Source organism: Idiotropiscis lumnitzeri, chromosome 4, assembly GCF_059441095.1.
Source record: "Idiotropiscis lumnitzeri isolate Australia: NSW breed Sydney's pygmy pipehorse chromosome 4, RoL_Ilum_1.0, whole genome shotgun sequence".
Taxonomy (NCBI): Eukaryota; Metazoa; Chordata; class Actinopteri; order Syngnathiformes; family Syngnathidae; genus Idiotropiscis; species Idiotropiscis lumnitzeri.
This window is the reverse complement of record NC_142394.1, coordinates 7,760,220-7,783,936: the sequence shown is the minus strand read 5'-3', so window position 1 is coordinate 7,783,936 and position 23,717 is coordinate 7,760,220. Positions and strand designations below refer to the sequence as shown.

At 39.3% G+C, this 23,717-nt stretch overlaps 1 protein-coding gene across 3 annotated transcripts in view; it reads right to left on the bottom strand.

Moving 5' to 3' along the window:
* Positions 1-321: 321 nt before the first annotated feature.
* Positions 322-23,717, bottom strand: part of htr4 (5-hydroxytryptamine receptor 4) — an 83,934-nt gene continuing 60,538 nt past the window's right edge. The window contains exons 5-8 of one of the 3 annotated variants that reach the window (XR_015842940.1): positions 16,267-16,420; positions 14,550-15,118; positions 8,585-8,708; positions 322-1,753 (exon numbers count right to left, since the gene is read on the bottom strand). Coding sequence is in view for 1 of the 3 variants with exons in the window: in XM_088294600.1 (XP_088150726.1) it covers positions 1,675-1,753; positions 14,550-15,118; positions 16,267-16,420 (802 nt within the window). In the remaining 2 variants the exon portion in view is untranslated. The remainder of the gene's footprint in view (positions 1,754-8,584; positions 8,709-14,549; positions 15,119-16,266; positions 16,421-23,717) is intronic. The other 2 variants (XR_015842941.1, XM_088294600.1) reach the window with 2 other exon arrangements.

Genomic DNA, 23,717 nt, shown 5'->3' with positions numbered 1-23,717 from the left:
TGGATCATGCAATTCCTTAAATTACGTGACTTTTAATGCAAAGTTGACATTGCTTAAGATGAACAAGACATCATAAACATTGTCAACTTAGCATCAAAAGTGACATAATTTACGGAATGACACTTAATGACATCTGTCATAAGGATCATGACAGGTGTTATGTCTTGATTATGACATTCAAATAAAGTGTTACCAAACAATATATTGAAATAAATAGATCTTTCCAGAATTTTATTCTTTTCTGGCACCCGCATGTAGTTGTAAGAGACAAAAGAAAAAAAAACAAACAAAATATACATTGTCGTGGAAACATAAATGCGCATATATGAGGTGTGTCAGAGAAATCTAATATTTTCAAAATCTAAGCTACAAATTTTCCCCCTTTGGAAAGTGCAGTCATTTCTATAAATATTGGGACTTTGACACAATACACATCTTTTCGGCTCAAAACACCATCACAATAGATTTGTAATCAAACAAATGAGACGTACTTTAACTGCAGACTTTCAGCTTGAAATTGAGGAAATTTGCATTCAAATCAGCTGAACAATGCAGAAAATACAGATGAACAATTTGCTTACACAGCATGTTTCCCACTTTTTAAGTGACAAAAAGTAATGGAAGAATAATTTTTTAGATAAAATAATAAAAAAAATAAAATAATAAAATCTCCTTTTCAAAAGTCACCTGGCCAAATGTCAGGTATGTATGGCTGCCAATGGAAATGATTCCCTTGTATTTATTGATAACTTGTGACAGACAAAAGCAGCAGGATGAAGTCTGAATTCTCTCAGGGATAATAATCTGCTCATATTCAGAGCATATTCGATGGTGCATCACAGTGCAGATGGAAAATGACTCAAGGAATACAGTGAAAGCATCCTTCAGGCTAAGAAGTGGAATATTATGCAAAGGCCCCAAGAACAAGCAGCAACTGAAAACAGTTGCATTTGAAGTCTGGCAGAGAATCATCAGGTATGAAATCCCATGTCTGGTAATGTCGATTTATTCCAGACTTCAGGCAGTTATTGAGTGCAAAGAATTTGCAACCAACTATTAAAATGTGAAAGGTGATGAATGATTAACAATTGATATTTTTTTCCATTACTTTTAGCACCTTAAAAAGGTGAGCCATGCATAAAAGTGCTGAAATTCAAACAGTTCACCTCATTTCAAATGAAATCTGAAAGTCGGAAATTAATGCACATTTTGTTTGTTAGCGAGCGCCCACACACACACACGCAATCACACAAATGCATAAATACACACACACACACACACGCACACACCCTTGTAGAGAGAGACCGGGAAAAAAAACTAAACAAAAAGAAAATAATAATTTTGTAAATTTCCATCGCCATGGAAACACACACATGCATGCATACACACCTAGACACACACGCGCACACACATCCACATTCAGAAGTGATGTATATGTTGTACGATTAAATTAAATACCATATCAAAATTAACAGAGCTTTGGAAACATCACACCCTTAAAGTCCCACAGGTGGTGCTACTCTGTCAGGACCGCAGTCACATTGGGGTGGGAACCAGAACCAGATGTGGTTTGGCCTCCGTCCACCAGACTCTCTTGGTCGCTGTGGGCCTGGGCCAGGTCAGCGCCCCGCACTGTTCCTGCATATGGGCTTGGTGGAGGTGAGTGACGGCGCGTCACAAGCTGGACTCTGCGTGGTCGTGCAGCATTTTCTTCTCCTGCGCTGTGTGGTTCCCGTTGTGAAGCACCGAATACCTGACAGGCACCACATAAAGCAAAGCACAACATGTCAAAGGGAACATGAAACACAACATATCTTCATCCCAAGTCACAAACATATGGTGGCTAGTATGTGAAGTTGAGGGAGTGGTCTTCATCTTCACTCAGTGTACTGCTCCTCCTTTCCCATTGTCACAGACATCCATCCATCCACTATCGGTTCCGCTTCTCCTCACCAGGGTCGCGGGTATGCTGCAGCCTATCCCAGCCATCTTTCGGCAGTAGGCGGAGTAAACCTTGGACTGGTTACCAGGCAACCGCAGGGCAAAGACAAACAATAACCTGCACTCACAATCACATCTTGGGTAAATTTAGAGTGTCCGATTAACCTAGCATGTATGTCATTGGAATGTGGGAGAAAACCGGAGTACCCGGAGAAAACCCACACCGACACGAGGAGAACGTGCAATCGCCACACAGGAAGGCCGAAGCTGCAATCAAACCACACACCTCTGAACAGCGAGGCAGACGTGCTAACCAGTCGTCCACCGTGCCGCCCCTTGTCACAAATAGACGGACTCAAATACATCATGGTCACACGGGATCCAAATCAAAGTCCTTTTGTTCACAAAGAGTTGGTCGATACGACTATTGGGATTTCAGTTACTACAATGACTACAACTCTGGCTGAGAGTTACAGTGTTTCGAGTTCACAGGAATGGGAACAAAAATTGTAGTAGCGTAACCTAAATACTAGTAACAAACTCTTAATAACACTAATTGATATTTACCTGAGTCAGTCAATTACTCATGAACAAACTATCTCTTAAAATCACTAACTCACATATCACTCATACACTTGTATCTCACTCACTCACTCACTCACGAACTAGTCAACTTGCTCATTACTCACTAAATCACATCTCACTCATTCAGAATCAGAATCAGAATCAGAATCACATGGTATTGCGGTTATAATGTATCCAAATGACCAATCAAAGGCTGTGCGATATGGTCAAAATTTTATCTGTGAAATCTTTGCCACATATCTCGTCAACGAAAGATAATGATTTTACTATGGGTTTAGTAAGAACTAAGTATTCCTTTAAAGAAAAAAAAGTATTCAAATGGATGAGGAAAGTGTTTTTTTTTTAAAGAACTTATGGACATCCCTCAACAATAAAGTCAGAAATAAATTAAAAATGATTTAGATTATATTGCCACTGTGCTTTAACGCATCAACGTGTGTGTTCTGTACCAATTTGTTCTTGAACGACGCTAGAGAGGATAAGTGGGACAGAAACTGGATAGTTGTGTTGTGTGGCTTGAAAAAAACTAAAAATTAACCACTCACATGACAATGCACTGACGCATTACATGGCGACGTGATGTGTGCACTCCCAACAATATGAACTATGTCATTCTGCATCGGGTATTGCGGCTCCCCATACAATATGTTGGATTGTATGACATTTTTCTAAATTTTCAAAAGGAAGATGTGCATTGCTTAATAATCATGAGGAAAGTGTGGATATATTGAATTTTATTGGACTCGCGAGGCGCAGGTTGCTTGTTCATTTCATAACAAGCTATTTTATCCACTGGTAATTGTGAAATGTGAAATTCTAAATACGGTCACATAATGTTCTACAACAAAATATTATACTGACAAACATGGCTGTCTTGCAACTTTCGCTAAAACGGAAGTGGGTTTCTCGCGTGTGTCCTGCCCAGCGGAAGCAGCTTATGTCACCCTCCTTCGCTGCCCGACAATAATCTGCAAGATGATTGCCATTGGCTGGCTTTAGGAGGTCGATCAACGCCAAACTTCAAAGGAGGATTGTGGTTGGTCGGACTGAGCGTCATTGTAGTGACGTTGTCGTATATGCATTTTAAAATGGCAGAGCTTGTCTGCAATGGGAGATGTGTTAAAACTAACGCAACTACTGTGTTAAATACACAAAAGAACACAAGCTTGATAAATCACGTGATATTTACATCAATCACTGCATCACTCATGGCTATAACACGGCTTATCGGATTAAAGGAGTAAAGCATGTAAATGGCAGACCGGAAAAGATCAGGTCATACGTAAACAGGTGACCAGAAATCTTCATTCCAAATGATTTTAATGAGATGGACAAAAAAGTCTCCAAGTAAACCCAGCTATTTCCCTCCCTCACTTGCTCCCTCTATCCAAAATCAGCTTTTAACAGCAGTTATTATGATTCTGCTGGTGCGTGGGCAGGTAATGTCATGGCAGGATTAAGCAGAGTTGGACCATTTTGCCTCATGTCGGCACTGGGAAATGTCACAAAGCGTTACAGAGTCCAAAGCTTATTAGAAGCACCAAAAAGCCAATCTGTGTGTAGTCGGGCAGAAAAGCAACAGAGATGACGATGGCTGCGGTGCAGTCTGGTCATTCCTACACCCTTGGAACACCATGAACGCATCACGCTGTGGATTTAATGAGGAATGATGCAGGGAAAACTTCTCCTTTCTACTACTTGAATGAACGTGTGTGCGTTGCGTGCGTGCCTGCGTATGTGTTGAGCCTCTCCCAGTAGATTAGAGGTTCATTACTTCCGGATGAGTGACAGCCGTGGCGCACCATTACACTACTAATCGCTTTCAAGAGAGATTCTGAGAATACGTGTGTGTGCATGTGTGCTCAGCGGCCATGACGGTGTCCAATGAGGCATCAAAGGGTCAACACCCTAACTCGTTTGAAGTTTCAGTAAACAAATGCAAAGCGTGCACTTGGAGTATCATTTGATGTGTTGAAACGGCAACAAACACATTCGCGTTTACTGGAAGTTTTTTTGTTGTTGTTGTTTATTATGACCGTAGTAATAAACTACAATTCTGCTTCAATGTCACCATCCAAAGTAAGTGCTCAAAATAAACCTCAATCAGTTAAAGCTACAGTACATTTTTAAGTCTTTTGATACTGGCCAAGAAATCATGACCATATTCTTCTCATTGATGTCATATTATATCCTAGTGTTGTATTTTTCGGTGAGACTTTTTATCCAATCAGAATTCAGCTAGCTTGTGTTGTCGGGCAGATTTCATAATACCAGCAGCACGCACTATTCGTCTGAGGCCTTCAGATAAAATCGTATGTTTAGTGTGAGTGTGCGGGGTTTACAGTTGATAGACAGTTGTCTTAGCCAATCAGATCACGAGTTGATGAGAGTAAGGTCTTCTCGCTGGCCTTACGTTGAAGGCGATGAACGCGTTTTGTGATTGGACATTCACTCGTGGGCGAGCAGCGCTATGCGGAATCAACACACCCGTTCGAAAATCTAAAATATATTCTTGCTTTTTTAAACCACAATAGGAGGGAAAAGTGTGGATTTAATTGCAGATAAACTAGAGAGGTAATTTTCAAGATGGACATTTCAAGAGAAGCTAGGTCGTCCAACACTTACTCAGTACTGCGTAAGTGTCTGTCTCTATATTATTTGTCCGTCGTGGTGTCATAAATGATGGTCATATGAGGGGGATTTATTCAAGTCGGACTAAGTTGGACTTCACTGAAGGCCTAAATGTGAAACTGACGGCCTGCCACGAGTTGATGGTGACCCACTATGGAGCTTGCGGCATTGACCAACTCGGCAGGGACTTGCTCCACCGAAGTCGCCTTCCCGCAGCGCTTCATCTGATTTACTTATTTACATATTTCAGCATTTAGTTGAATTATTTGTTGGCCTGTTTACTACTTCTGTTTTCTTTTCTGCCCCCAGTTCCCCTGCTTGGGAATTAGATGATGGTGACCGATTTGGAAGTAGCTGTTCCAATTCTAGAGTAACTGACCGGTACAATATCAAAGGCTACCACATCCTCGGAGGTGCTGCTATGGAGATTACGGCTCTGATCAACTGGGCAAGAACCCGCTCCACTAAAGTCGTCTTCCTGCAGCGCTCCATTTGATAGACTCTCACGTTATTTCAACTAACATTGTAAAGAATCATTTTATGTGTCAAATGTTGATGTTGCCTACTCGGCATCCATTCCAGCCTGATCATTCTAGAAGGGGGATTCAAAATCTGGAGGAGTCAGTCTTTGTAGGCTAATTTGGAAAGCGAACAAACTGTAGCTAAAATGATAGCTTTGAATCAAAACACAGACTTCCTGTTTATATATTTATTAATAATTATATATATATCTACATATATATATATATATAGATAGATATATATATAATTATAAATAAAATCGAGCGGCAAACAGAGCTTATTCAGGTTAAAATGTCAAGCTCAATTGGTAGACTTCTTGTTACATTCCAGCCATGGCTTTGTGAGACTTTTTTGTGGGTCAACTCATCATAGCCATGGCTATTAAATTTCATGTTGGTCAGGGAATGTGGCTTTGGGTACTGATTTCTTTTTTTAAAATCCTATAGAGTGCAACTGAGTCAACAGAGCGTAAAACTGCCGCTTCGGATGAAAATGGCAGACATGTCCATGTGAGACTTTCTGTCTGTCTACCAAGTAGCCAAGTGCAACTGACTTTGGAGGGCTGAATTTTCAAGATCTCACGCAGAGGAACCGGCCTGCTTGATTAGAAGAAATGTTCATAGTTTGACATTCTTCAATCACAAGACAGGATGTGACGATGAACATGGACCTTCATCGTCAACGCCACAGATGAAGCAAACAGAGCAGAAAGCTCCAGGAGCTGAGCTGAACTGCTTTACTTGCAATTACACTGCAGCCAAGCTTCAGCGTTGCCCTCGGCAACAAGCGCTCCTCAAAAAAGAACCATTTAGGTCATTAAATGTGACGCTTGGTGCCTTTTACCCTTTCTGAACCAGCCAGTGCGAGCACACGCGCGCACACACACACACACACACACAGAGCAAACCTATAACCGATACACCAATTAAAATAGTACGGTATATGACATCAATAGGATGCACATTTACAAGTCGGGACAAATTAAGATAATAAGATAGTATAGCATGCAGATGGCAGACATAGGTCAACAGGGTTGTTTGTCCCTTAAAAGCAATTGCAATTCCTAGTTGAGAACATCGAAGGAGGCTAAAATGATAAAACATTTAGCAAATGACCTTGAGACACAGTTTATATTATGAATATGCAATAGACATTCTATGAGACTCGTACATATACACACACGCGCAAACACACACGAAGTGTGGAACGAAATCCGTCGCCGTGGAATCTCCTCCTCATCCTGTGGCGTAGGCGTGGGGTGCGGGGTTAGGACACGTGGCCGCTTAGCTGTGTGCATACTGCAGTACCATTCAAAGAGCTATGACCACGGGCACTCACTTATAGCTCTGAAAATGGCGCTGCGATCTGCAACAGAGGCTCGTGGGGGCAACTGGTGGTTTGAGTCCCGCATTGCATAGTGTCAAACAAAAAAAAAAGCATACAGACATCAACAATCGGATGCACTGGTCGAGTGCAAGTATTGGGACTACAGATACATTTTTTACTTTTCATGTAATAGATTCGCTAAATAAGCTACGGTTGTACTGTATTTAACTTTTAAGTGAGTACAATACATTTGTATTTAATCTTTAAAAAGTCTCTGTTTATAAACATGAATGTAAAGGTATTTTTATTTAATTTATGTGCAAAGCATTTGAATGAAATCATTGAATCTTCATTGAATTTACAGTATTTACTTTTCATGTACTTATATGCATATTGTTAATGTCAAACTGTCTATAATGGTGTCCAAAAATAAGAAAATTGGAACGTCCCCGTATTCTATTATACACTATACCAATTCCCTAACCTTCATTCACTACAATTTATGATACTTACTTCCCATAGCCATAATTTACCCCAATCCCTAAGTGTCATACCTAACCCTAATTCTAACTAACCCAAACTCTAACCCTATTTTGCACTATTGCTTGTCAAATGTAACCATCAAGAGAGGCGTCCCAATACTTTTGTCCTCACAGCATATGACGCCCTAAAAAATAAAATCAAACAATGACACAATGACAAATGCCTCACTCATTGATTAATTCATTCTTTCAGTCTTAATTAATTTTTACAATGACGACCAGGACACTGGCCTCACGTTAAACTCAATGTGCGACATTTTTGCTCAGCTGGTGGTGCTGGTGTAATTAAAAGGCATAATTGTTTGAATATTGGTTCATCACGACAGAGGATTTAGGAGCTCTCGAGGTCAGCAAAAAGCAATCATGACGCACACATTAATCACACTTACTGTAGTTTGTCTTTGTGCACATTCTCATCCTTACTTTGATTGCACTAAATGGTAACAAAAAAGTGATGACGTAGAATAAACACAGCACCTGACTGCTCGCTAATTCATCGAATTTTCTTTCTCATGTGATTAATGGACACCATTATGTAGTATTTTGGTATTTAATAAACAATTTAAACAGCGCACTCGGTGATCTACACTTGAGGGATTTAAATTTGTAAAGTAAATGAAAACAACATCGATTTTTTTTTATTTAAGTATTCACTTTGAATAATCAATTCAATTATAGTTAAAAAAGTATTCTTTGAGAGATTAAAATGAGCAAGTGCAATATAGTCAACATTGCTGTATACATGTTGAAAATATTTTTATTCCCTTTGAGGGATTAACATGATTACAATAAAAATGAAAGCAATAATATTAAGTATTGTAATAATAACATTAATACAATATGATTTTTTTGCTTTCGTTTTCAAATTTATTTGGGTGAGCATCTTTTGCAAACAAAGGACTTTGACTTGGATTTGCTGCAAGGCTCGCCATCCTGCAGCACTGGGTAACGATGATTTTCACTCAGATTTTATTCAGTCGGTCATTGATGTCAACAGGAAAGAGTTGTGTGTGCGTGTGTGTGTGCGCCAGACTCACTTGAGCGAGCGAGCGAGCGAGCGAGAGAGAGAGCGAGCCTGCAGGTGAGGCTTAGAGCGGCTAGACAGGCACTGGCCTGGTGTTGCACAACCAGAGCAGCAGTTTGGAGGCAGAGGAGCAGCTGCTGGAGACACGAGCAGGAAGGACAAGGAGGAACAGCAGGAAGAAGAGGAGGAGGAGGCAGATGAACCAGAGGGATGTAATGAAGGGGAGAATTTGGATGAGGAATGAAGACAGACGCAAGAAAATGTCAAACGGAGGGTTGACGTGCAAAATATGAGGGGAGGGAATGAAAGGATGGAGGAAAAGTGGATGGAAAATAAATTAACAGATGGCAGGCGGAGGTGAAGAAGGTGGAAAAAAAGCAAGAGAAGACAATAAGAATGACACGATAGGTTTTGACACAAAAAAGAAAGAAAAAGAGGAAAGAAGTGAAATGGGTGAAGTAAAAAATAGACGGAAAAGGAGGTGTTGAATGAAGAAGAAAAGGCGGGTGGATGGGAGAGAGACGGATGGAAGACAGAGGAGCAATTTAAATGGGAGGAAAAAGGGAAAGGAGGCATAGAAAATGTTGAGAATTAGATGAATGGAAAGAAGGAGAGGGATGGGGGGAGAGAGAGAGAGAGAGATATTCACGGGAAAGAGAAAGATAAAGAGTGGGGAATGGATGGGAGAGAAGGATCGGAGAAGGAGGTGAAGAAAGAGAAGAGGATGAATAGAACGATGGAAATGGAGAGAGGGAAAGGGAAGGGAAGAGGGGGATGATGAAGAACAAGGTTAAAGTTGACACATCCAGTCGACCAATCAGAGAGCAGATGTTTATTTTCATTGCCGAGATTGTGAGCAGTGAGTTAAAATACAAAACATTTTGAGAGCATTTTTTTTTTTATAAAAATTTGCAAGCAAGAAGTTTGAAAAGAATAAATTGAACTGGACAAAAATTTACAAATCCCAAATTTATGAGTACATATTGAGATAGCAATTGTTATTTAAGATAAAAAAAAATGGCAAATAGTGCAACTTTAGATGTAAACTTTGAGCGTCAGTTATGATATAAATCTTTCAAGTGTAAATGAAAATAAAGTCCTCATTATTTTAGTGCGTTGAAATCTGCGGCAAAATGCATAAGAGAAGCAGCTACGGCATCTGCATTTGCGACGCATTCGTGTTTGTGCTTGCGTGTGTGTGTGTGTGTGTATAAGCATCGTTTATTGTGATTGGGAGCTGAGAGCAACATTTCCTGGTAGGATTTTACTCTCTTTGCTTTTGTTTATGTCTGCAAGACATCGTTGTTATCCACACATACACATGCACATGCTCGCAAAAACATATGCACGCACACGCACACACACACACACACACGCACGCATAGAAACTATAAAAATTGCTGGAGACAAAAAGCCCAAACATGCGTTTTGCAGCTAAAGAAATCCAAATAATATTCAGATAGTATCAAATGTTTTAATGAAGACCACCACTGATTTCCTGAGTGGGATTTCACAATTAAAGACAAAAAAAAACAACTTGTGTGGTCACTGGAACATCTGCAGGAAGTTAAAAGAACAACAACAATTTCCAGACATGAAACCAAGACAAAAAAGTGCCAGTTGTCGGCCCTGAAACGATTAAGACCAAAGACCATTCATCCAAATCCACAATTCCAAATGATCCAAAACCTAAAATCATTGTTCTTAATACTAAGACTTTAAATCCATCACATATTAAAATCTAAATTCAATTTGTCCATTAAAAATTAATCAATTCATTCATTAAATTGAAATCATGTACATCTGTAAATTGAAGGCCTTAAATCCAAACCCGTGAAAATAAGACCTTGACTTCGAACATAGACCTTTGAAACCAATTCCTTTACAACGCACATTTAAATTGAAGTACTTAAAACTAAGACTTTAACTACCATGTATTTTAACCACTGGTAAATGCCAAACCGGCGGTGAAGACCACCGTGAGCTAACCGAGCATTAAATATGCATTTTTCAAATCATGGTTAGTCACATAGTTAGTTAGTGGCAACGTCTAAGTTAAACTTGTGGTTCACGTCACTGGTTAGCGAAAATATATACCTCAATTCCTCTTACTTTCCTTTTGCGAAAAAAGAATCCCGAGCAATGTTTTTCTATGTTTTTGTAAATTGACAAAGCATTTAGCAAATAGATACCTAAATATGCAAAATCATTACCACTGACCTTTCCTACCCATGTTATTGGTGCCCATTTTGAAAGCGCCGTCTTAAGTATTATATGGGTGCTTCTTTATCTTTCTGTTGTTTTTGTCAAAAGAGTGTTCTCCTTTGTACATATGTTAAAATATTATTGAATATAAGTCTCAACTCTTCATCAGCGTAATCACCAATGTCAAAGTCAAGCCCACAATAGACTCTCTTTTTGTGCGCTGACCTGGCAGCGTTAGCCACAAACGACTTTCTGGGAGTAAACCACATCCTTGGCTATATTAATTAAAATGTCACGTTATATTTAACCGAGCTTTGAACAGGATAAAGGTAACGGTCTGTTAAATCAACATAAGCAGTGATTAAAAAAAAAAAAAAAAAAAAATCAAGTTGAGAACAACCAGGCCCTGTCATTAAAACTGGGTCCTAAAATCCAATTTCTTCACACTAAGCCTTTTAATCCAAGACTTTGAGCCAATTTCTTAAAACAAAGTTCTCTAAAATCCTCAAATCAGAGCACCTAAACCCTAAAAAGTCAGACCTTGACTCCACATCCTTAACACTCAGATCTTGGATCCAAGGCCCTAAGGCTAAGTCCGAAAATCAAAATCCATAGAACAACGACCTCAAATCCATATCCTTAAATTGAAGACCTTCAAACGTTCGCAAACGTAGTATTGGAAATCCAAGGTCTCAAAGCAAAATCCTCAAACAAAGTTGAAGACAATAAATCAATGTCTTCTAATCCAAGCACTTAAATCCAAGACGTTAAAATTAAGACCTCAAATCCACATCCTTAAAACTAAGACAATCTTCAAAGTAAAACTATAAGGCACCTCAAAACACCTCAAACCAAGTCCTAAAACCTAAGCACTTATATCCAAAACTATAAAACTAAAACCTTGGACCAAAAGATTTCAAACAAACACCAAACAAACCAAGACCTTGAATCCCAAGCCTTAAAGCTAAGACCCAATATCTACGTCCTTAAAACTAAGACGTTAAAACCAGGTCCTTAAATCTAAAATCTTAAAACAAAGGCCTGAAATTCACATCCTTCAAACTAAGACCTTAAATTCAAGTCATTTAAAACTTAATCTTTGAATTGACGATCCGTCCTCCATCCACAACCTGGGCGCCCATCTGTCCTTGTCCCTTCGTCTTTATTCATATAATAATAATTGTATCTTGTGAGTAGATAGAATTGGTGGCAACTGTTTAAGTGTCACCCACGATCACTTTTGGCTGCCAACACAATCACCGTCAGTCACCAGACTGACTGGCGACGTGTACAATTTTTGATAGAGGACAAGTTCCCCTCCTCTTGTCAGCTTGAAGCAAAGTGAAGGTACTCCTTCCTGCATACAAACACGGTGAACACGGACTACGCCCCCAAAATGGCCGTCTGTCCGAGTCGGACCGATGGGCCATTCAGTCCCCGGGTGGAATGCCCTTCTCTGATAATACAGTCATGCAAACACAAACAAAGAAGAAGTATAGGACTTCTACTACTGATATTGTAAAGGCCTTTTCACACAGCACTTCTTGGCGTAAGCTGCAGTGAAGTGCGTGAAAACGACAACTTGGTTTGCCCATATTTGGAAGTGTTCACATTTGTTCTTTAAGGATGAGAATGAGGAGGAGACGAGCAACAGCAGCAAATGGAAGAGGGGATCCCACACTGATGGCACAGGGGGATCTTAGTGAGTTTAAGCTTGTTGGTGAGTTTCAAGGTTTTAAACCACGTCTTATTAAGTGGTCCTCGTATTGTCCAATAGCTTAGGACACAGGGATGCAATATTTATTACATTTTCCCAGTATTATTTAAAATCGCTTCGCCAGCCAGTGGTGATTTAAGGAAGCTTCGCGTGGGGTGGGAGAATGGTTCCGTTGTGGGTGGGGGTGGGAGATGTTGGTGTCAGAGGTTACCTCACTCCTACACACACATTCATTAGATTAAAAGGGATGACAGTATTTGTTTCGTTAAACTTTTAAAGAGCTAACCGTTTATTTGATTTGTAGGGTTTTTTTGGGGGGGTAAATGAGACAATTATTCCAATTATAGTCATTTGTAATTTCTCTTTCAAAAAATATTATTATTATTATTATTATTATTATTAATCTTGAAAAAATAAAATTTTTATTTTTCTAGCAATGGGGTTGTATTTTGTTGTGGATTTTTTTTTTTTTTAATAACAGTCCCACGAAAAAAAATCTGAAAAGTTCTAAAAAAAAATGTAATGTAATATTACTTTTAGATGCATTTTTAAAGAGTTTAAAAAGTCTTTTGCAACAACCAAAAATACGACTCCCGGGTAAAATAATTAAAATGATAATGTGCATCTCCTTCTTGACACTTGGAGCCGGCCAGCACAGCCTCACAAATGATGTTCTCACAACAAAACATGACTTTTATTGACATTATATCTTGTCTGTGGTTAGCGAGGCTGCAAATGTCCACACTGTTTGCATTTCAGCCTTTTCCTTGTCAATAAACTGCTGTGCTTTGCACAGAGATAGCATCTTTCTATCATGTGACGATGAATGCCTGGTATAGCGTGTTCTTATCAAGCTGGAACATGGAATTTATTCCAAGTTCCATTTTGCTGGAAGAAGGACTGGTTATTTTATTTATTTATTTATTTTATTGACTACAATTTAATGGCTTCTTGCAAAAAGAATGAAGAAGAGACTTTTAGGATGGTTCTGTATTGATGTGCGGCAATAAAAGGAAAAGTTCACTTGATTTTCTCGTCTGTGGGTATCCTTGTTTTAAAAATTCTTGTATATATGGCCCACCCTTAATGACTCATATGAATACTGTTCAGTCTAAGAATTATTGCTCTTGGGTTCAATGATAAAGCAGACAAAATGCTATTAAAGAGATATAAATCACAAATGATGCACTGTATAGTGTGTAAGTGGTTTACAAAGTCAACTTGAACAAAAGTATTGGGACACGCAAAGTAGTTGAATAAACATGTTCTGTGATGCGGATGTGCTGTTAATGTGCTGTGCAGGACAATGCGTCGGTCACGTGATGCAATGCGTCAGTTGTCGACATTCTGAGGCAAATGAGCTTCCGGTTTCTGGGACGCTATCTGGAGGAAAACTAACCTCATTCTTTAAAATTGTGTTGACGTGGGTTTTGTAATAGGCATAGCTCAGAGCTGATGCTTTTCAAGGTGGAATTGTCATCCAAAGTAGTGGCTTTTTAAAGACCAAGGCGGAGCTACTCCTGCCGCCTCTGTCGGACGTTATGTTCATGAACTAGAATGCAGAAAGCTCATACATTCGGCGAGACAATTTAACTATTGGATCATTGAATCGATTGAGGCAAAGAAAAGTTAATCTTACGATAATCCTTTTTATATTTCGAGGAAATAGATGCAATTTTTGGTTTTATAATCTAGCAATAAAAAATAAAACAAATAGATACTTACCATGAATATTTTGTTTTTCAAGAAAATAGTAATATAACAAGGCCATTTTTTGGTCAAATTCTTTAAAAACATTTTTTTGGGGGGGAGCCAAAATAGGTTGACATTTCCCACCCCCAAATTTACAATAATCTTATTTGTAAAAAAAATGCAAAAACATTATTTTTCAGAAATATTGACAAAAATCTTCGAAAAATACATATATTTTTAGGAAAGAAAAGTGAAAAAAATCTTCACAGGGACTGTGATAAAATGTCTAATTAAAAAAATACTTTAAATGCAGAAATTGTTTTAATAATTTTTAGAATAATAAAATCATCAGAGCAGCACTTACTTGAGCACATGCGTGGAGCCGTTGATGCGCGTGGCAGTGCAGGGTGCGCGCGGGCCCACCAGCACAGAAGGCCGGCGGTAGCGCTTGCGCCCGCAGCACAGAATGCTGAGGAAGGCACGGCGGAAGGACTTGTTGAGAAAGGCGTAGAGGATGGGGTTAAGCATGGAGTTGATGTAGCCCAGCCACAGGCAGGCCGCCCACAGCTGGTCGGGCACCGTGTAGCCGATGAAGGGGTCCACCACATTGGTGATGAAGAAGGGCGCCCAGCACAGGCAGAAGCAGCCCATGATGATGCACAGTGTCTTAGCCGCCTTCGTCTCCACGCGCATGCGGTGGTTGCGCTGCTGGTCGGCCGAGTCCGATGACGACGAGGCGCCACCCGCCCGCTGCAGTGCGCCGATCTGGAGTGCGTGAGCCCGCGCAGTCACGTAAATCCGCTGGTAGGCCAGCACCATCAGCGCCAACGGAATGTAGAAGGCCACCACCGAGCACGTCACCGCGTACGGCTTGTTCACCAGGAACACACACGACGTGGAGTTGCTGCCCTCCGTGTGGCGACGTTCGTCGATCTGTGTGCAGACGGGACATAAAGCTTTGCGAGACTCAATATTTTTGGGGAAAAAAAATAAACTGGGTGAAGCAGCACATACTCTACATGTGTTGCTCCTCCGTTTGTGTTAAAACATCTTTTTAAACTTTTACATCAATATGTTTTATTTTAATTCAATGTGCTGTTCCTTCTGGAACACGCGCTATGACAAATACAGAGGACCCCTGCATACCCGCAGTTAAGCACCCGCAGGGTCACTTATTTGCAATTTTCTTTTTCAATATTTAAATAAAAAATGCTTAGAATAAATTTGGAATATTTGCTATTTGGATGCTGGCCCCATCCTTATCACCTATAAATAACGAGTGTAATGCACTGATACTAATACTGAACATGGAGGCAGTCGGAACGCCTCAATAATAACGGTAATATTAGTGGATCTTCACAAAGGATAAAAAATATCTGTTGGGTTGGATGATATGGACAAAGAGTAAATCACAATCTAATTATTTCATATAATTTGATATTGATATATTGAAGATTAGTTTTTTTTTTTTTTTTTTTACTCTTTAAAAGAAGCACTTACATTTAATTAATTTTATTTTAAAATGTAATATTTAACCATAATGTTCAAACAACTATAAAAAAGTCTAATTCAATTTAAAGATTAAAGCTCTATTTAAAAAAATGTGCTTCGTGGGGCTGGGAGAACCGCGAAGTACGTATTTAATTGTAGTCTATCAATCTTGAGATGTGTTTTCCAAGAGAAATAAATTACTTTATGAGAATTAAGCGGTCTTTTAACGCTTTTTCCAAGAAAATATTTTTTTTAATCTTGTCTTTAAGGACTCTCGAGAGAATATTTTTTCTTTTCCTTTTTTTGCAATTACAATGTTATGAGAAGAGTTTCGAGAAAAAGTCAATATAAAAACAGTGGTGTATTTGTCAGGTAGGGAAATATTGTCATCTTAAAAGGATACATCATATTTCTATTCTAAGAAAAAAGCTGCAATCCTCTGAGAATGATTAAAAAACAAAGTTGGAATATTGCTCCACCAAATATTCATTCTTGTCAAGCAAACGTTGTAATGGGAACTTGTGAAAAATGTCTGACCTTTTTGCAAAAAGAAAAAAAAAAGCAATTGTATGAAAATAAAGGACGCTCACAACGTGGTCGATGCCGATGGTGTTCCATCCTTGCATGATGGGCAGGAAGGAGATGAAGGTTGGAATCACCCAACATCCGCCGATCATCAGGGCCACGCGCATGGGTGTCATTTTGTTGCGGTACACCAAAGGCTGGCAGCAGATGGCGTAGTACCTGCACACAAAAACACACGCGCACGCACGCACGCACACACACACACACACTTCATACAGTTAAATTATTTTCCAAAACGACTACAATTTTAAAAAGTGTAAGCGCACATTATAAAATGACAAATGTTAGGGAGCAAGCAACCAAGATGGAAAAAAAAGATCATCTTGTGTTTCCTGGTTTTGCCACATACCTGTTGCTAGGCAGACTTCATAATACAAAAGAGAACATTTATTTTATTATTGCACTGTATTAAATATAAACTCTCCATCCATCCACTAGACCTTTGAAAAATAATGCTGATTGTGATGGGGCACTGCGCTAATTGTCCCTAATGTCGACCCACCATTGAACATTTGCTTCCATTAAGGATTGCTGTCTGACGCACCGTCACCCCCATTTATTGATTTTCAAGTCGATATTTGCACTGACACCACTTCCTGTTTATGTGTGACAATGGATCAATATTGATTGGAAACATAACAACAGAACGGTGTCTACTCGCTCTCACGAATTTTTGTCATCTGGCGAGTTTAATATGTCATTGCATGACTCTTCACATGTAGACAAGATGTAGATTAAATCTGGAGCACAAGTAAACCATATAAATATTATGAGCTCTATTTTTGTGAACCAAAACAGAGGCCTTTTAGACCTGGCGTAAATTCAGAGACAAATGCAGGATGGCGGATCATAGAAAAGGAGCCTTGCACTGCTGTGGGAACACACCTGATTCAAATGATCAGGCTTCTCAAAGCTTGCTGCTTTTGGAGGAGGGAGACCTCTAAAGCAGGCTGATTAGGGACTCTTGAGGACCGGACTTCGGCACCCCTAGTATATACTAATGACCCGGGTGACCAACATGGTGCCCACGGCATGAAACTGGTAGGCGTTCACCTCACTCAATCTTAAAGTAGTAGCTCTAACTTTCTAAAAGGTTCGTGACTTGCGATATAATGCATAATGTCAGGGGTCTTCAATCTTGTCCCGGTGGGCCGGTATCCTGTCTGTTTGCCATTTCTCCCTGCTGCAATGCACCTGATTCAAATAATCAGGAACATTATCCAACTTCTGATTATTTCAATCCGGTGTGTTGCAGCAGGGTGAGATGGAAACAAGGGCAGGTGAGCGGCTCTCGAGGAACAGGATTGAAGACCTTTGGTGTGTGTGCTCATTTAAGTTTACAATCATGTCAACACTCCATAAGCTGTACAAGTAGTGCAACCAAAAATAGGGGAGGGGAGGGGGGGTAACTCATTTAGTTTGTTATGAGATTATTTATGATATTTTTGAGCATATGGCCTGTCTTCATTCTGCTCTTTTCTTCTGCTCAGCATCCTTCTGCACTCATTTCCTCATTCTTCCGTCGCTCTTTTTTGGTAGGAAGGAGAGGTTTTGTGGCGCAGCTGTTCATTTCACTTGTGCTTTCTTCTCCGTTTCCCCTCCTGTTGTCTTCTTGCCCTCCCAACGCCTCCATTGAACAAGCGAAGATAAAACCGCTGCCGGCAAAACGCTCCATTCTTTTGTGTCTGTGAAAGCTGCTGTACACAAGATGACTTCATCCGTCCCTTCTCGCTTTCCATGTCTTCACTCAACAAAGCACTTCATACTCTTTGACATGAAAAAACTGACGAGCAGTCGCTCCAAAGGAGCCTTAACACACATGGAGACTACACAAAGATCACATCAACTTTTGCATATGACCACATCTGGACCACATGTAAGTTATACTACACTACATTTAGATCAACTCGGGATCACATCTACACGATATGAAGATCAAATCTGGACCATATGTAGACTTATTATTATTTAAGGTTCACATCCTGACCGCATGTAAATGACACGAGGCTCACACACAGCATATACGAAATGTTGATCACATCTGGACCACGTCTCCACTTCTGAAAATCAGATCTCAACCACTTGTCGACTATGGGCTCCATTTGCGTCTACTGCACATGCGGAAATGTTGGAGTGTTGGTGATATCCGTGCAGGCAAGTCTCGCTTTGTATGTTTGGGAATATTGCAGTTCATTCAACCCCAAACTGGGTGTTTCCGTGGGCCCCAAGTGGTCTCTGGTGTAATTGCAAGGATTCCTTGAAAAACAAATATTTAAAATTTGGTTCCCAACCCCTCACACATACTTGTTGATAATTATCCAAAAAGTAGAATGGAACAGATTTGACTATTAAATGAAAACCATTTTAGTTTGGTTCCTTATTTTGAATATTTAATTCTTAAGCATTGTTAACTCAAATTGAACATGAATAATATGTTGCCTTGGAAACAAATCAATATAAATAAACTAAACACAAATCTAAATAACAAACCTGATTTTGTTATATATGACTTTGATAACATTTACCACAAAAAAAACCCTTGACTATAATATCGTATAGGACCCCTTTAAAGGCATTTACAGTAAACTTTAAATTGGCTTTTGTGATTTTGGTGGGTTTGTGCCTCAGATTAAACGATTAAATGGAAAATACATTTTTAAATCTTTCCACGTAATCCCTGCAATGCGCTCACGTACCCATATTGGGCTACTCCGAATCGTCTATGTATCTGTATTGTTTTATTATTTCTATTTGACTTTATTGTAATCCCACTTGAGAAAAGAAGCATCTTGTAACACAAGTTGACATTTGTGGTGATAGTAGTAATTCAGCCACACAAACGGTTAATTTATTACACGCAGCATGACTTGAAGTTATCTTTAGTAGATGTCTCAGAGACATGTCGTCATCTTTAACAGATGTCTCCATGATATGAAGAGATCGAAAAGCATCGCCTCATTTCCCCAAAATATTTCTGCCACCTACGGCATTGCTCTTCTGTCAATACAAGTTGCTAAAAAGATGAGCCCACGCATGCTCGACCATAATTGCTTCCGTAAACAGTGCCGCATGACGTCGGATGTTGGACGTGTCACTTGATGCTCGTGCTTTGCGCAATTGCGCGTCATAACACAGACGCGTTCTGTACAGATCACAAATTGCATTTGTTTTTGTAATGTGAATGAATGACTACATAAAATATGATAAACTCTGACAAACTCTGACTTGGGCATCACACACCGCAGTGTGAACGTCACCTATGTGAATCACATCGAGATCAATTTTAGACAGAATATACTGTAGATTACATTTGGATCACATGTAGAGCACAGGGAACCGAATGTACAGTCGACTAAAGTATGTCCCAGATTAATGAACCAAAAAAGCAGCAGCGTGCAGCGTTCAGTGACTTTAGCAAGGTGACACATGTGGGGCAACAACATGAATGCACACTGAGAGACAATAACTTTTGTTAAGCATGCCAAGGTGCCCCAAAATGACTGCTGGCCACTGACTGGATCACTATGCAGTGCTAATTACTGTCCTGTACACAGTTTGACCTGAGGGGGGGGGGGGGCAATCCGTCACAGCCTCAACTCTTCATTAAGGTTTTAGCACCAGAGTGTCAACACACAAGGTCACTTAAATAAAGCCAACTGCAGCTGAGTGTAAAAGTTTGGCAATGCTAAGCAGGCCAAACTCTCAACTGACAAAAAACTGAAACACAAAGTGAGCTATGCTAGCAGGAGAAGCTAAAGTCGCTAATCTACATTTTCATGTCGGGGATCATGCTTGTCAAACAGCTGTAATGTGGTGGTTGTTGTGAGAATTACTCTTTGAAATTTTGCGATGGGTTATTTCTTGTCATTCTGTTTATTTCCATGAGGCAAGGTGGCAGTTATCTTAAAGAAATGGAATAAAATAAAATAAAGAAAACGGCAACGAGAAGAAAGATGAAACATCATGGGATGATGACGACTGCGGGGGTCCCATGGGGGTTAATGGAGAGCGATTAGCTCACAATGAATTGGGAGCGGAAGGTCCAGAGGATGCGGGGGCAGCTGCACAATATGCTGAAAACCAGCGCCAAACCCTCGCACCCCCCCAGTCAGTCAAACTCAATTAACAGTTCATTTCCTGTCTTCATCCCATGTATTGCTTTTCTTTTTTTAGATCGTTCCTAATTAATAAAAATGCAGCAGACATGAAGTGATGAGTGTTTCATCATTTTTTTCATCAGAATTTAGTCAAATCTGACAGGGATGAAGAACAAAGGGCTTTTCGCTTCCTCTGAATTCCATCATTCCACATGGAGAGAAAAATTCAACACCAGTGATGGCTCCAACAGACTGTGACAGACGTCGCATGTGACGCCTGTCACAAGAAAGGCCGCCAGACCACCGCTCGGCAGATTGCATGGTGACCCATCTGGACCTCAAATCATCATCAGCATTCTCTTTCAGAGGATTGATCCTGTACTCTGCCATTTTTCACACCAATGAAAAACATTCTCAGGTTTCTTGTGGGTCGTAATAGCCAAATGTTTAAGACTCAAAGTACTTTTATCAAGCTCTTGAAACATCACTCTATAAATAAGCCAGTTTGAGGAACATTGTCGGATGCAAATGAGAATTCTGGTCGTAAATCACCCTTTGATTTATTGGTGTATTTATCATTCTGATTTGTTTGGGAACATATCTGCTCTTGATTCATGTTTGTCTTTGCAAAAATCCTGTTTGGATTTCTAAGGGAATTAATCTGTTTTTGATTTCTGAGGGCATGAATTCACTTTTATTTTACGGGAGGCATAAATAAACTGGGGCACTTGGTTTCTTTTAGCATACCGTAAATCATTTGGATTTTTGTGGCTTAAACCTGCGCTTGATTATTATTATATATGTTCTTATTTTTTAATGAATCATTTTTTTGGTTTTCTTCAGGCATATATCTGCTTTTTATTTGTTTGAGGATGAATCTTCTTAGGATTTATATTTTTATTCATTTTATTTATTTCAGACAACACAGACACTATAATCAAGACAAAATAACACGACTCTGTACAACAACACATTGCAAGGGAATCTATTACTACCCAGAAAGTGAAGATGCATTTGCCGTAAAAGTTTGATATTCCACAGAAAAAAGTGTTTTAAACAACCTTGCTGCAACTGAATGATTAAAAAAAAAAACATCAAGTATTTACAATATACAATAAGGCTTCGTAATCGTGAAAAAAAATCAAGCATTGTCTCAAAAAAGTTCAGCACAATATTTGGGATTTTGTGAAGGTGATGTGTTTTTTGCTCACGTTTAATGTCAGTAAATCCAAAATATTGTGCAGATAGCTTTTATGTTTTCATTTGAAGTGGACAAGAGAAGTAATGTGCATTTGAATTTTGTTGGCAATTGATCGCTGTTTTAGAACGTTACAAAATGAAGCGATAATACAATGCTTGCCACCCCACTATGACGTGGCCTGGCAGAGGTAGAAAAAAAAAAAAAACAAGCTCCAAAAGGGGGCGGGCCAATTTATGGTAAAGTTCATCACAAAAAAAAAAAAAAAAACACAAAAGAAACGCTCAAATCATGACAGATTCCTTTACGGGTGTGAATTTGCGCCCATAATTTTTACATACAGACCTCGTACCAATGTTCAGTCCGTCAATTCATATATGGCGGGAATATTTAAGATTTTGTTTTTGAGCCATTACGGTAATCAGTGTCCTTATGATTGTTGGGAGGGGAGACGTGGGGCCCAAATTGGGCTAATTACTCTGCGGCGTGTATCGAGCTTAAGTAATTCGCAATTTTGCCAGATAGCCACTGATGCGAGCGTAGGCAGTCGTTTCTTATCTAGGAGTGTAGAAGTTACTTATGTCGGATTCTGAAATGTATCATTGAGTGGTGTTGTAGCGGTGCCCAAAAAACAAGAAAACTGAAAGAGAAAAAAACAGTTGAACGCTTTAGCGTCATTCATTGCTATATTTGGCCTTGAAGGATGATTCAATAATTCTTTACTGTATGACAGGATTTTGCAGTGATTATTTTTCAATATGGACTGTTGTCGTAGACTCATGTTGCAACAAGCGTGAGCCAGGAGGAACGAGAGCATAAAAGACAGAAGCTGTCCAAAGTTTGGAGCCAGTTCACTTTTAATAAAGAAGCTAAAGTGAAATTGCCCTATTGCAAAGTACAACTGGCTGATGTAGTGGCGAACGATCTAGTTGGTTAACAAGTCAACTCTACACTCTCATTTGCTGAGTCCCATGTCCCTCCAAAGGAAAGTCCCTGCCTTTTTGATGTCACAGATACTACAGTGTAGAATGAGAGGAACGCAACCCCAAGTATTATTAGATAGTATATATTATATGCATGAACCATTAAAGATTCCACAAATACTAAAATCAATATTTGCTCACTAATTTGTGGATTTCATCTATTGCTGGGACAGTCGGAAACCCCCCGTGATAAATGAGGGATTATACTCTGTAATTGACTATTATACTACCTAGTTGTCAATCTGCACATTTTAACCGATTATCTTCAAACCATTATCATGTATTTCGAAACAAACCTCTGAATAGCTTGACGTGATCTTTAAAAATGATGCAATTAGGATTTTTAAAACAGGCAAGGAGTCAAGTCCTTTCCAAACTCGCACATCTTTTTCAAGGCTATTTGTGGAAAATGAAGCAGAGCATGAGAAAGGCTTTTTTGCAAGTTCAGCCCTTTAAAATGGAATCGACAACATCACCTCTTCATTGTCGATAATTTAATTGCATACAGAGCTTTGTACAATCAAAGAGCAGCTGTAAGACAAGAGCATTCATACAAGGACAGCCTTGTAGATGAAACAATACCAACGATTTAGTCTCTGTATGGCAAGTGAGGGCCATCCAGCCTTGGTATATTCTGCAGTAAAAAGTGCTGCATAAAGGTTTTACAATCCTTGATAAAACCAAGTACAGTGTCTAACGTACTGTAAAGACAATGTGCAGGTGCGTTCATGTAAAAAAGGCTGCATCAGATAAAAAAATCTGGCTTAACAAAGAAAGCAGACTTAGGAAATAAAATCTTCATTTCAACATAATTGACATAAAGTTTAAAAGAGACAAAATCATGAAGCGAGACAGGGATAGAGAATACCAGACAATTTCTATTTCGTTCCCAGAGTGAACACATTTTTTTATTTCTTTATTCTGCATGAGGTTTGGATTCTTTTGAAAAGCTATTCACTCCTTTTTTAAATTCATAGTGCATAAATTAAATTGAGATTTCTTTGACTATACGTCTGCTATTTGAGTTCTTGAGGCATAATTACACCTGCAAATTATTTGGGCATAAATGTTCATTCATTTCTTTTGCTGCTCTGGAAATATATTGCATGAATCCAGTTTTGAATGTGTTCCACCAGCCAATCAAACGCAGTTGCTTTTGATTTCTTTAGCCATACATC